This window comes from Elephantulus edwardii, unplaced genomic scaffold (genome assembly GCF_000299155.1).
Source record: "Elephantulus edwardii isolate Elephantulus edwardi_28Jun2011 unplaced genomic scaffold, EleEdw1.0 scaffold00194, whole genome shotgun sequence".
NCBI lineage: Eukaryota > Metazoa > Chordata > Mammalia > Macroscelidea > Macroscelididae > Elephantulus > Elephantulus edwardii.
The window spans coordinates 197,680-212,666 of record NW_006399944.1 but is presented as its reverse complement, the minus strand read 5'-3'; the positions used below and the strand labels follow the sequence as shown (position 1 = coordinate 212,666).

At 37.7% G+C, this 14,987-nt stretch overlaps 1 protein-coding gene across 1 annotated transcript in view; it reads right to left on the bottom strand.

Moving 5' to 3' along the window:
- Positions 1 to 14,987, bottom strand: part of CD109 (CD109 molecule) — a 216,558-nt gene that overhangs the window by 39,394 nt on the left and 162,177 nt on the right. The window contains exons 24-28 of the mRNA XM_006896965.1: positions 14,013 to 14,094; positions 5,158 to 5,386; positions 3,511 to 3,676; positions 2,051 to 2,241; positions 751 to 906 (exon numbers count right to left, since the gene is read on the bottom strand). Coding sequence (XP_006897027.1) covers positions 751 to 906; positions 2,051 to 2,241; positions 3,511 to 3,676; positions 5,158 to 5,386; positions 14,013 to 14,094 — 824 coding nt within the window. The remainder of the gene's footprint in view (positions 1 to 750; positions 907 to 2,050; positions 2,242 to 3,510; positions 3,677 to 5,157; positions 5,387 to 14,012; positions 14,095 to 14,987) is intronic.

The window sequence follows — 14,987 nt, the reverse complement described above, 5'->3', positions numbered from 1 at the left end:
GGATGATCTTCAGTAGAATCTTGCTTGCATGTGAAATCAATGACACTGTTCTGTAGTTTCCACACTCAGTTGGGTCACCTTTCTTTGGAATGGGAACACATATAGATCTCTTCCAGTCAGCTTTAGAGCAAGGAAATCGAGTCACTCGTTCTAGGTCACCAGTTCCCCTGTGGGAGAAGGATGGGTAATCTCCTCCTTGGTGAGTAACTGCCTCTGGAAACCCACTGGAGGATCAGCTATGGGTCGGGTCCGACTCAATGTACACAACAACAAGGTAAGAATGCTACTATTGTTTTACTTAACTCTTCTAAGACAAAGTGTGATGCAGCTGAGAGGTAAAAAAACCTTTGTAATCATGAGTTCAAATTCTAGCTCTAATTGTAGCCATACATGACCTTGAGGTAGCCTTTCTGAATGTCAACTGATGAAAATACCTACTTAGTATCGTTTGGAGAAGTAAATGCAAAAACGTTCCTACAAAGAATAAGAATTAATATACGGTAACTGTTTTCCTAATATGGCTATGTTCACATTTCTCCCCAAAGTTCCCATCTTCTCCACAATTTTCCAGCTCAGCAAATTTAACCAAAGAAAGTTACCCTTTCTTTCTTGCATCTCTACAGACTCCTAGCAATAACTCTTTATTGAAATAAATGTAGTAGGAGGAAAAATAGTATTCCATGATAAAGAATCATGGACACGGAATTTTCGATATACCCACCCAGCTTGCCCACACACTGCATCACTTACCTCTGCTGACTGAAGGAGAAAACGTTTATTTGTATCAATGTGGAACATTACAGGATTTGGTAAATTTGGCTGACTCACTGTCACATGGACATTTGTCTGTTCTGTGTTTATTAGGACTGCAAATTCAGACAATGCCTTCAAAGCCACAATGGTGTCCTGTAAAGGGAAGAAAAAAATGTGTTCATGTGTGTGTGTGTGTGCAAATATACAAGTTTTCCTAGACTTATTATATGGTTCTGTTTTAATAACTCCATTAAAAGTCAACTCTGACATAAATCAAACATTTTTTCCGTTTTTTATTATGATAGGCTTTATAATAGCAATATCTTTATATAAATCCAATCTTTATGTTAGCTTATAGGTACGAGGACATCAGGCAACTGCATGCTGCAGTACTGTATATAAGTAGCACATATTACTACTGATAGTATGTACAAAAAAAAATCTATGCAATTGTATATGTATTCATTCCCAGCTGTCATGAATTGGGGATCACCTGTATTTTAATGTTTCCAAAGAGTAAATTTAGTGAGTTTTTCTATATCTGCTATACATTCATCCAGTTTTCATGAGAATGAAAATCTCTGGTATAGATGGAATTCCGTCCCCCTCAAAGATGGATTAAAATCTTAACCTGTAAATATGGCTCTGTTTAGAAAAAAGGTGTGTTTTATTAGGGTTTGGTTTGTTTGATTTTGTTTTGTTGCTGTCTTAATGAACTCATATCAGAGTAGATGGGCCCTGAATCATCAAGTCATGAGTTATAAAAAGAGCAAATTAGATAGAATCACATAGGGAACAAATATCAGGAGTAACAAAGAATGAGATTTCCAAGGAACTCACAGGGCTACACTACAGACAAGGGAGAATTGGAACTATATCTTAAATTCAGACTTCTAGCTTCTTGGGACTGTGAGAAAATGAGTATCTCTTCTTTAGAGTAACCAATTTTGTGGTATTTTGTTCTAGGTAAATAAGACATTCTCTCACATCCATCTTTGAATTTCACTGGCCCTATTTAAAAGAGAGATCAGTAAACATATTCCAGATTCAGCTGTATATTTGCAGTTGCCAAGAGAGATGGAAAATGGCTAATATAGTTGGGAAATTAATGTATACCTAACAAATATCATAAATTAAGTTCCTAGCAAAAATAAAAAAAATTAGTAACTTAGACCTGTGACAAGTTTTTGAGCTTTCAAACTACCAGATAATTTTATAAGAATATTAAAAAGTAACGATGTGCTTCCTAAAAATAGATATCAATATTTTGGTGGGGGAAACAAATATCATTCCTCACCTGTGTAGATGCAAAGCCTCCTAAGCTATTTCTCTGCTTACTTAGCCATCTCATAACTGCTATTCCTTCAGGAACCTGGTGTTGCAGTAAGTATGAGAGCAGTGTGTAGGCTGCAACTTCAATATCCAGAGAGCTCGGCTGCCAGGATTCATAAAGTCTGGCTCCTGACGACACCCAGAACTGCATGTCCTCTATAAAGAAAAGTTGCATTCTGATAAATTACAGAATAATCCCATCTTTGCCCCTAAATACTCCTACACTTGACTAGAATAAAAATAATTTGTACACATGTAAATTGTAATACGAGGCTAATATGTGTGTGTGTTTATTAACACATAATACATAAGTAAGTCTGTATATGTCATTTTAAACTCTTATAACTTATATTAACCTTTTCCTGCTTCCTGAACTTGAAGATGATTTGAGGAAACTATTTTTCCTACAGAAACTCCATATGTTTGGCTCAAGATTAAATGGCTATAAAAAAGTATGAAAATATATACCATTTTCAAGAAAATAATGTACTATAAACTAAAGAAGAGCTGAGGACATACTGGAAAGAATTCTTTTTTTGGAAAGAACTCTTAACAGAAAACTATCATTAACCAGTTCTAACATTCTGGGAAATTTCATCCTTTTTCATTATCTGAAAGTGAGATTGGAATATCAAAATCCAAATTTCCTCTAAGAAAAAAGATGTATGAGAGATCCCCACTTACAATCAATAAGCTTCCTGAACAATATTCTACTCTAGTCCCCACCACCCTCTCAAATAATACTTCCAAGATGATGACTACATTTAGACATGATGTAAAATAACTACCAATAGTCAAGAAGAGAGAGGAAATGTCAAAGATTATTTCAACCTTTATGCATTAATCTCCAAATTCCTAGCGCTAAGGGTTCATCTAAATTAATGCTAATACAATAGTTTAAGCAATCAGAAGTCTCTAAGTGCTTTCTACAATTATCCTTTCATGAATTAACCATTCCCTTCTTTGAGTCAGTGGGAATAACCTAAAATTACTTCTGCCCATCTATAGTTCTTTCTCATGTATACAAATATACACTCATGTGTTATAGGCCACTCTAGTGGCCTAGTAAGAAGTTGCACTGCCAACCCAAAGGCAGGCAGTGCAAATCCACCAACTGCACCAAAGGAGAAGGGTAAGCAGCCTCCTCTTCTGCGATTTATAGCCTCTGAAAACCCACTGGAGTGTCAGCTATGGGTCAGTTCCAACTCAACAGCACAAAACAACAACAAAGATAAAATTTCTTATAAAACCCTTAGAGATATTAGATGCAACCTGGCTATGTCAGTCTTTTCTGGATTTTATTTCAAGTTTTCTTTTTTCATCTCATTCAGACAGTGCAGCTTTAATCAACTCATTCAATGCTTACAACACTGCTCTCAGTATAATCCTCACACAGTCCCCACAGCTGCACACATCACACATTACCTTCTCTTTCTGCTCTCTCAGTCAGCATTTCCAAGGCTTCCCGAGCTTTTGGACTCTTGGCTGATGACAGTGCATAGGCGATAAGAGCAAGAGTGTAATTGTCTGAAATTCCTCTGGTGAGTTCAGACTCCAAAAAGTTGATAGACTCCTGCATATTAATATTAGGCTTGGAAGAAAAAAACTCGTATTTTACCATTCAAAATAACCTACCATTAACATATTTAAAGTAAAGCTGCATGAAAATACTTATTAAAAAATAACGTCAGTGTCTATTAAGTACCTAGTTTTGTCGTAGACAATAAGGATTAACATGACTCTTGATATTCAAAAACTTGTCATGTGTTTTTTAAAAATATTATGGCTTTTCTGTTTTTAAAAGTAAAAGATGCACCACTTCTGGGAGGGAATAAGAAACAAGAAGTGTAATTTCTGCCAGTCTTTCCCCAAGTATCATGATACATGATACCAAGTACCATGAACATAAATAAGCAATTAATGTATCTTGGGGGAAAAACATTTCTTATATTTGATCCCAAGTATTACAGCCCTAATTTTAAGGAATAAGTTCATCTTACACATATACAGTGCCAAGTTAAGAAAATATCCACTGCCATTCAGTCTATTGCAACTCTCTAGGACAGCATAGAACAGAACAGGAGTTGATCTTTAGGGAAAACTGTGATCTTTACTGAAGCAGATTACCACATCCTTCTTTTATGGACTGTGTGGTGGAATTGAACCACTGATTTTTCAGTCAGTAGGGGAGAGCTTAACCATTATACCACCAAAGGACGCAGGAGCTTCTTTAAAAAGAACGGCTGGCTGAGATCACGGGAATGCAGGCAGCAGTAAGCAATAAAGACATTAATCATAGGACAATTCTGGAGCATCACTCCATTAGCATCACTTTCCATGTACACATACTCTCAGCCAGACATTTACAGTAATTTAAAGTGCTTTTTCAGCATGTGATAAGAATTAGCTGGCACTGTCATTATTCTATGAGATATTTTAAACAAAAACCAAAAATCCTCTTTCACAACCTAAACTTTTAGGACAACATTTTAAATTCTGAAGATATTATTGGCTTGCCAAAAATTTACTTTTGCAACAATGAAATATGTATCAAACTAAAAGGTCAACAGTTCAAGTCCTGTGCTATCATGCAGGAGAAAGATGGGCAGTCTCCTCTCATAAAGATTTAGAGTCTGGGAAAATCTGATGGAGAGTCACTATGAGTTGGAAATAACTTAATGGCAATGGGTTTGGTTTTTGGTTTATTATAACCAGTACAAAAGTTTCTATATTAGAAAGCATTTTCAAAACATCCTTTTAGTGACTCTGAAGTAATAAGCTAATATTTTTATCTCTAATTTTAGAATGTGGTCACAAACACAAGTAATGAATGCTCAAATACAGAAATAACTAACTAACTAACTAACTAACTAAATAAATAAATAAATAAATGAATGAGATTCCAAAATCTCTGTAGATGTTCATTGAAATAAAAAGTATACAAATAAATAAATAAATAAATATAGAGATAAATTTGGAAAACTCCTCTGTTTCCAGATATATATTTGATCCAACAAGACTCATGTTCCTTGTGATTTCTACTCATAATTTATCAAATTGAAGATTAAATACCTGGTATCTTTTATATCCCAGAAGAGAAGTCACGATATAGGCTGTAAGTACTATTGGACTTTTGTTGCCAGCTTGAAACTCACTATGGATCACTCTTCCTGGCTCCCAAAATGCACCACTGGATTTCTGATGTTCTCTGAGCCAAGTGTAGGTTCTCCTTAGTACATTCTGATCAATATCTATGTAAGAATCAGCTTCAAGGAAGCATCTTAAAACAAAAGCTGACAACCTTGGTTAAAAGAAAAAAATAATAAAATGAACTTTATAATGTACTCCAAATAATACTCATCAAGGAAAAACCAACCAACCAACCACATTTTTCTTACCAGAAAATTCACAAAATATATCATTACTATAGAAAGAACACCAATAAGAAACAATCAACCCTACGATAAATGGGGTGACAGATGTTGCAGCTAGATTGCCCTCACATCCAGATAAGAAACAATCAAGAGACAGCATAAAGGCAATCACTTCCTAGGAGGTAGTCTCAGTTATACTTTGAATGTAGCCGTGGAATTTCAGGTGTACTCATATAAAAAGGTCAGACTTAGAAAGTCATTTAGCAATCAACTATTCCAGTCTTCCTATTTTATAGATTGAGAATTTGCAATATCAAGAGAATTACATTATCTATAGTTACTCATCACTGGGCTGTTTTTAGGTTATTAATTAAAGAGCATTGCATTCATCAAAACAGCAATGGCAAATCATCTGATCCCAGGGAAAATCAGCAATGTTCAACCAAACAGTAACAACAAATTCCAGTGAGAGTATGGAAAGATTGGTAAAATAATGCAGCTAGTACAAAAAGCAATTTGGAAAACAACTATGAGATATCATCTCACCCGAGTCAGAATAGCAAAACTTAACAGAACAGCAAGCAACAAATGCTGGTGAGGTTATAGAGAAACTGGAATCCTTATTCACTATTGGTGGAAGTGTAAAATAGTGCAACCACTGTGGAAGGTGGTAGGGACCGTTCTCAAAAAGTTGCATATAGAGATACCATTTGACCCAGCAATTCCACTACTGGGAATATACCTCAAAAAGACCGTAAATGACATCCAAGCAGATATATGCACACCCATGTTTATTGCAGCTTTGTTCACAATAGCAAGAAGTTGGAAACAACCTAAGTGCCCATCAAGAAACAAATGGATAGAGAAGCTGTGGTATATTCACACAATGGAATACTATGCTGCATTGAAAAACAAGGAACTCGTGCAATATAATTCAAAATGGTGATTCTGGAGGACATTATGCTGAGTGAAGTGTCTCAGTCACAAAAGGACAAATACTCATGGTGCCACTGTTGTAAAACAGGACTGATATCGGGGTGGGCGGAGACTGAGAAAGATGGGTTCAATAATGTAATCTGTACTGAAACAGATGAAGGAGAAAATCATTTAAAAGGACATGTGATTAAGTATTTTTGTCAGGACAGGAGTCCAGAGTGGACCTGGGGGAGAGTTTGTTAAACAATGAAAGAATTTTTCCTTTACTTTTCCAAGAGGGTAGTGTACTAGGGGGGAGAGTTGTGTGGAGAGAAAAGTGCAACAATGAATGAATAGAAATCCAAAGTCTCTGTAAATTTTCATTGAAATCAAGAATAAATTTTTAATAAAGGAAAAACTTAAAAAAAAAAACAAAGCAAGCAATTTGGCATGTTCTTAGAAAATTGAGACTATAAATACGAATTAATCCAGTAATCCCACTGTTATGTATATATATCTCAAAGACATAAGAACTGCAATTCACATTGACAAGTTCAAATCTATGTTTATTGCAGCATTAATCACAATAGCAAAGAAAAATAACCCAAGAGACCATCAGTAGAGGAACAGCTATAACTATAGTATAGGCATATAATGAAGTACTATGCATCCTTCAGTATGGATTGAGGCTCAATGTCATGAGGACAAAGATTCTCACCAATGGACCAATTGGCAACATCAGGATGGATGGTGAAGAGATTGAAGATTGTTAACAACTTTAGTCTGCTTGGCTCCACGGTCAACACTCTTGGCACTAGTAGCCAGGAAATTAAAAGGCATATTGCCATGGGAAAGTGCTGTTAGGGACCTCTCTAAAGTACTGAAGAGCAATGGTGTCACTCTGGAGACTAAGGTGCATCTGATACAGACTATGGTCTTTGCAATCACTTGTTATGCATCAGAGATTGGACAATGACTAGGGAAGATAGAAGGAGAATTGATGCCTTTGAGGTGTGGTGCTGGAGAAGAGTACTGAATGTACAATGCACTGCCAAGAAAACAAACAGATTCATCCTGAAGAGGATTAAACTGGGCTGCTCCTTGGAGGCAAGGATTCTGGGGCTTCATCTGACATACTTTGGACATGTTGTAAGGAGGGACAGGTCTTTGGAGAGGGACATCATGCTTGGGAGGGTGGAGGGACAGCGCAGGAGGGGAAGACCCTCTATGAAGTGGATTGATTCCGTGACTGGGGTAATCGGGATGGGTGTGTCAGAGGCAGTGCCATTGGCACAGGATAGAGCAGGGTTTAGGGCTGTTGTACATAGAGTTGCTATGAGTCACAAGCTACTCGACAGCACATAACAACAACAACAACAAAAACAACAACAAAAATGCATCACTGAAAAATGATCAAGAATTTGTGAAATGTGTGCAGAATGAGAACAAATGATGCTGAGTGACATAAGTTAGTCACAAAAGGACAATTATGTTAAAAGGGCACTATTGGTAAGTAGCTATACTGCCAACTCAAAGGCATGTGGTTCTAATCTACAAGCTTCTCCACAGGAAGAAGATCTCCTCTTGTATGATTTACAGTCTCTGAAAACCCATGAGAGGGTCATCTGTGAGTTGGCTCTAATTTGGCAGCACATAACAACTTCAATTACAAAAAGCTTAGGAAAGGTTCACACATAGAAAGACTCAATCTTGAGTGGTTAACTGGGATGGGAAGTGTGTGAAAGGGAAGGAAAACAAACCAAAACAAGTTGAGTGAAGGCAAAAGCAATATACAACAAGGGGTTGATTAGACACTGTAATTCACTGATTCATCAAATATAATGTTATAAAACAAAATATCTATAAATAATTGAATAAAAATCAATATGATTTGTAAACTTTCACTGAAATTTTAAAAAATTAAATAAAAATAAAATGTATGTAAGCCAATATAAAATTTTTAAAAATAAAGGAAACAGGTACTTGGGTTAATCAATAGCATCTGCTGAGACTTGAGAACTGCGCTGTTGGGACCTTTCCTTTTCCCTGGGCTTATGCCTACTCAGACAATAATAACTCCCTCCCAACCAGTATTATGAGAAGAGACAGGTAAGCAGGTCAGCTATTAGCATTTACTGAGACTTGGGAAGTGCCCTACTGGGAGCTTGCTGCTTCCCTCAACTTTGTCTGCTCAAGTGGGAATAGCTTCCTCCCAACAACCTTCTGGAGAGGAGACAGGTATACAGGTCAGCCATTAGCACCTACTGAGACTTGGGAGTTGCATTGTTGGGCCCTTACTGCTTTCCTAGGCCTCTTCCCTCAGCAAAGTATCTTTGACATTACTTTGGGGAGTTGGCCTACAGCTGAGGGACACTGACAACACTCCAATAAAACTACAGGACAAGACAGAGAAGGAAGTTCACCACATCTGGGCAAGGAAAGAAACTCCAGCTCCCTTGACCCTCAATGAGCATCCAGATAATACTTGGGAATAAACCTAACAAGAGGCACAAAAGATGTTTATAAGGAAAACTACAAAATGCTACTACAAGAGACAATAAGAGAGCTAACTAAAAGGAGAAGCATTTCCTGTTCATGGATAGGAAGACTCAATATAGTGAAAATATAATACTACCAAAAGCAATCTATCTACCTGTTCATTGAAATTCCAATTCATTTTTCAAAGGCAATAGGCAAGTTTATTTTAAAAGAAAAAAAATCTCAAATAAGCAAAGCAAGAATAAAGTGGGAGGCAGAGCACTCCCTGGTCTTAAACCTACTACACAGCTGTAATAACCAAAACAGCATAGTACTGGTACAATGACAGATACATGGATAAGTTGTACAGAATCAAAAACCCAAAACTTAACCCATCCACCTATGGTCAGCCAATTTCCAACAAGGAAATGAAACCCATCAATTGGGAAAATGACAACCTCTTCAGCAAATGGTGCTGGCAAAACTGGAGCACTACCTGCAGAACTGAAGCAGGATTCACATCTCACACCATACACAAAAATCAATTCAAGATGGATCACAAACCTGGGATAAAGTCTAAAATCATAAAGCTCGCAAGAGACAAAATGGGATGAAACACAGAAGGCCTACTCTTTGGTATAAAAAAAGACTATCAAATACAGCCACAAATGCACAAACAGGAGAGGATAAAACATCAATGAATGGGACCTTCTAAAAAGTACCTGTGTGCATCAAACTATGGGTGAAAGAAAACCTACTGACTGTGTGGGGGAGAGGGTTGGAATTGGTAATGCCATCACAGACAAGGGTAGGAAGATGAAAATTTACATAATACTGAAGGGCTTCCACAAGAACAAGACTGATAATCCAATTACAAAATGGGCACAAGATAAGGAAAGACATTTTTACAGAGGAAGACATTTGGATAGCCAACACACATTTGAAGACATGCTCAAAATCACTGGCAATAAGAGAGATGCAAATCAAAACCACAATGAGATATCATCTCACCCCAATTGCAGGGCCAAAGTTTTACAGAACAGCCATTTAAGTTTTACATGTTGGAGAGGATGTGGAGAGATTGGAACTCGCATACACTGTTGGTGGGATTGTAAAATGGTACAACTACTCTGGAAGATAGTTTGGCATTTCTTCGAAAGGCTACACATAGAGATTCCATATGATCCAACTATTCCACTGCTAGGAATATGCCCCTAGGAAAACAGAACTGAGACACAAACAGAGCTCTGTACTCTGATGTTCACAGTAACATTGTGCACATAGCAAGAACACAGAAACAGCCCAAATGTCCATCAACAAATTACTGGATAGTGAAATTGTGGTACATTCACATGCTGGACTATTATGCAGCACTCAGGACCAGCGATTTTGAAAAATACTATATAACATGGGCAAGACTACAGAGCAATACACTGAGTGAAATAACTGGGGTACATAAGAACAAATACTGTATAAGACCATTATTGTAAAAACAGGAGGTTAACCAGTAAGATGTATCCTAAGAGGTAAGAGGAGGGAACAGGGGGACTGAGAGTGGGGAGTGGGGAATCATGAGATCAGAGAATCTGGAAAGTGGAAGGAGCGGGAGAAAACCAACAAATAATTTCTATGACTGAAATAAAATGTAAAGAAATTATTGTTATGTTGTTTTTGTTGTTATGTGCCCTTGAGTCGCTTGAGACCCACTGTGACCTTATGTATTATGTATAACAGCTCTAAACCCTGCTCTATCTTGAGCCACTTTTACTGTCTCAAACACATCTACCCTCATTACTCCAGTCACTGAGTCAATTCATCTTATCCAGGGTCTTCCTCTCATGTGTTGTCTCTCTACCCTTCAAAGCTTGATGTTCTTCTCCAAGGACTGGTCCCTCCTGGCAACACTACAAAGACTATGACTTAGATCAGGCATACCATAGTCTCTAGACTGACATCATTGCTCTTCAATACCATGGAACAGAATACAAGCCCTACCCTACTAGAGGCTTAAATAAGCTCATGAGACCTCAGTGCCATGTGTTTTTTTCCTTTGAAAAAGCTTGCTCACATGGGGCGTAGCTTCCAACTGCTCATTAGTTTCTACACTATCCTCACTCACAGAAACCATCTAGTTGTGCCACAAGTGACGGGTCTACAGGATCCTGGCCCAATGCTACCACTTTCTCCAAAATCAGCCTGCTATCTACTGTCACATAAGTCATTCCCCTGACAGATCTGAGTCTCTGGGAGATCTTCTAGCAAATATAAGCCCAAGAGACATAGAGGAACTGGGGAACTGAGTCAACGGATGGAGCTGCTAGTGTTAGAAATTATGGACGCATAATGGACACATATGGATACAGCTGGTTAAGTATTTGGGACTATACTGACCTAAGAATTCTCATCAAGAACTTGCTTTTAATCTTAGCAAGATGAATTTTGAAAACAATGGCCAACAGAACGATGAAGAAATACTCAAAATCACTGGCAATCAGAGAGATGAAAATAAAAGCAATATTGAAATACTATCTCGCTTCAGTAGCAGTAGAAAGCCTAACAGAACACTAAGAAATAAATGCTGGAGATGATGTGGAGAGACTGAAACGTTCATGTACTGCTGGTGGGATTGTAAATGGTACAATCACTCTGTAAAGCAGTTTGATGTTTCCTAAAAAAACTGAACATAGAAATCCCAAATGACCCAGGTATTTTGACAGGTAGGAATATACCCCAAAGAAATTAGAACTGAGCTATGAGAAGAGATTTGTACACCTACATTCACAGAAGCATCATTCACTACAGCAGGAAAATGGAATCAGCTCAGCTATCTATCAAACGAATCGACTGAAATATTTTGGTACATGCACAAAATGGCATACTGGGATCACTAATTAACAATGATTTTGTAAAATATTATATAACATAAGAGAGTCTAGACAGCATTACAGCGAGCAAAATAACTCATGCTCATTAGGAGAAAGTCTACATAAAATCACTATTGTAAAAACAGAAGGACAACTGAGCAAAACATGTATAGATGTTAAAAGGGAAAGGGGAAAAGGAAAAGGGGGAAGAAAAGGAGGAAAGGGAATATCACTAGAACAGCAGGAGTTAGTGGGCAGATGGAGGATGAAGGAATAGGAAAGATTCAGTTCTTTTGGCAGACACTTGAAAAGATAGGATAATAGGCATAGATCAATAGTAATTTATTTTATAAATACAATGTGTATCAGTCATTGTATAAAACACAATATGCATTAATGAAAGAGGTAAATTAAATATATAAAATGCAATGTACATGAATGAAACACAATGTGCATGAATTATTGTATGCAAACCAATAAAAATATTAGAGGGGCAGAAATAAGAAAACAAAGAGCATTGATAATACTTCTCTTAGACCCAAAGACACATAGTTCAAAACCCCTATTTTAAAATTTACTATTTATTTATACCATCATTCACTTTTAAAATCTTATCTTTTTAAAATATTTTATTTATTTATGTATGTATGTATTTTCTTGTTGTTTACCATCTAATCGGATCCGAATGGCACAGAAAGAAGTTGCCCCTCCTTCTCCAGTGGAGCGTTTATTGGATTCAAACTGCATGCCTCAGATATTGCAGTGCAGTTTCTTGCCACTTGGCCACCAGAGCTCCCATATACAATCATTCACTTTTATACAATCATTCATATACATCGTTTCATTCATGTAAATATTATTTTACAAAATCATTTCTGTACATTCTATACTAATTTACTATATCAAGAATATCATCCATGAAGACTGCAAAAGGTCATTACAAAGATGAAAGAAGAAAAGACCAAGAGGGATGTCAGAAGAAACTCTGAATATTGCACTAGAGCACCAAGAAGTAAAAGCAAAGGGAAGAAGCCAAGGAGTTTAGGACCTAAACAGAAGATTTCAAAAGACAGCATGAGATGACAAATCAAAGTATTAAAATGAAATGTGCAAAAAGCTGGAGTTGGAAAATAAAAAGGGACAAACTCACACATCATTTAAGCTGAAGGCACTGCAGAAAAATTTCAAGCCTCAAGCTGCAATACTTAAAGATGCTGTTGAAAGGCCAGAATGTTGACTGACCAAAGAAGCATCAAAAAAATACAGGAGTACACAGTTACTGTACCAAAAAAGATTGGCTGACAGAAGAATTTCATGAAACATGCCACTGTTGTAAAACAGGACTGACAAAAAAAAAAACAACAATAAACAAACAGGACTGACCTTGGGGTTGGGGAGAGACTGAGAAAGATGGATCCAATAGTGTATACTGCATTGAAACAGATGAGGGAGAAAACTGTTTAAAAGGGATATGTGATTAGGTATTTTTGTCATGGCAGGAATCTACAGCGAAGGCTACATGGTGGAGTGGACCTGGGGGAGGGTACCAGTGCAGGAGTTTGTCTTTTGCTTATCAAGGAGAGGCACGAACTGGGGGTGGGGGTGGGGTGGGTGGGGAGAAAAGTGCAACAATGAATGAATGGAATTCCAAAATCTCTGTAGATATTCCTGAAATTAATAATAAATTTAAATTTAAAAAAAAAGAATTTCATGAAACAACATATGATCAAGAGGCAATGGTGATGAAGAGGAAAGTCAACCCTGCTCTGAAGGTATTGTCAAAAATCAATGGCTAGAGGAGATGTGGTATATTCACACAATGGAATATTAAGCAATACAGAAAGACAAGGAGCTCATAAAATATTGGAGGACACTATGCTGAGTGAAATATCTCAGTCACAAAAGGACACATACTGCATAATACCACTATTCTAAAACAGGACTGACATCAGGATTTGGGGAGAGGGGAGAACTAAGAGGGGATAAACAATGAACACTGCATTTAAATAAATGAAGGGGGAGCTCTGGTGGCCTAGTGGCAAGAAGCTGCACTGCAGTCCCAGAGGTTTGCGGTTCAAATCCACCAGCTGCTCTGCTGGAGAAGGAGGGGCCATCTCCTCCTTCTCCCTCACCCCTTCTCCTCTTAGTTAAAAATCTCTTTTAAAGCAAGACTCCTGAAGAAGGGCCAAATAAAATGCAGCACCCAAGTCCACATCCCTGCCCAGGTTGGGGTTATTTTGACCTAGAGAAATCTTTTTCCATGGTATGAATTTGCTCGGTTGACAAAAACACTTACCAAGTGCTTCCAGATGGGTCACTGTTCCCAAAAGCACTAAAAGAACCATCATTTCTTTGATAAAGAAGTTCTCTCTGGTAACCTGAAAATATAAAAATGAACATTTAGTATACACAATCTGTACATAAATAAACTTTCTAATCATGATTGTATACTGAAGAAACAAACACAAAGAGAAAAGGAGACATCAAATCAACTAATATAGATTATTTCTGCCCCATCCACTGCCACAGAGATGATTCTGATTTCTAATTACCCTCCAACAGGGTTTCTGAGGCAGTAAATCTCCTTAAGAGAAGACTTTCCATCTTTCTTCCTGAAAACCCCTGGTGGATTTGAACCACCAAAAGCACATAGATCTCTGGTGAGTGCAAAATGCTTCAGACTATCCCACCAGAGTCCCTCAATGATTATGAATATTTCAAATAGAATTTGCAAACGTTTCAACTTACAGTGGAACGCATAACTATTAGCAACCACCAGGTATACTGACAATTAAGTGATGAACTTTTATTCAACACCAACTACATGTCAGGGACACCATGCAAAGCACCTTGCAGTTATGAACTCAGTATATGGTATAATTACAAACTTTAGAAGAGGCAAGCACAGGCAGGAGAGATTCCTATCAGGCTAGCGGAGAACTGAGAGGGCAGCTACATAGAGATGCTACCCTCCTCACCCCACCAAGGACAGAAAAAGTGCAGCAGCCAGGGGAAAGCTGTTCTCTCGCTGCTCTGTGCACCAACCAGTACCATCAAGGACAATTAGAAACTTTACAAGACACAGGTAGGAGAGAATTCCACCATCCTGGAGAGGGTTAAACCAGGGTGCTCCTTGGAGGCAAGGATTCTGGGGCTTCGCCTGATATACTCTGGACATGTTGTAAGGAGAGACAGGTCTTTGGAGAGGGACATCATGCTGGGCAGAGTGGAGGGACAGCGCAGGAGGGGAAGACCCTCTATGAGGTGGATT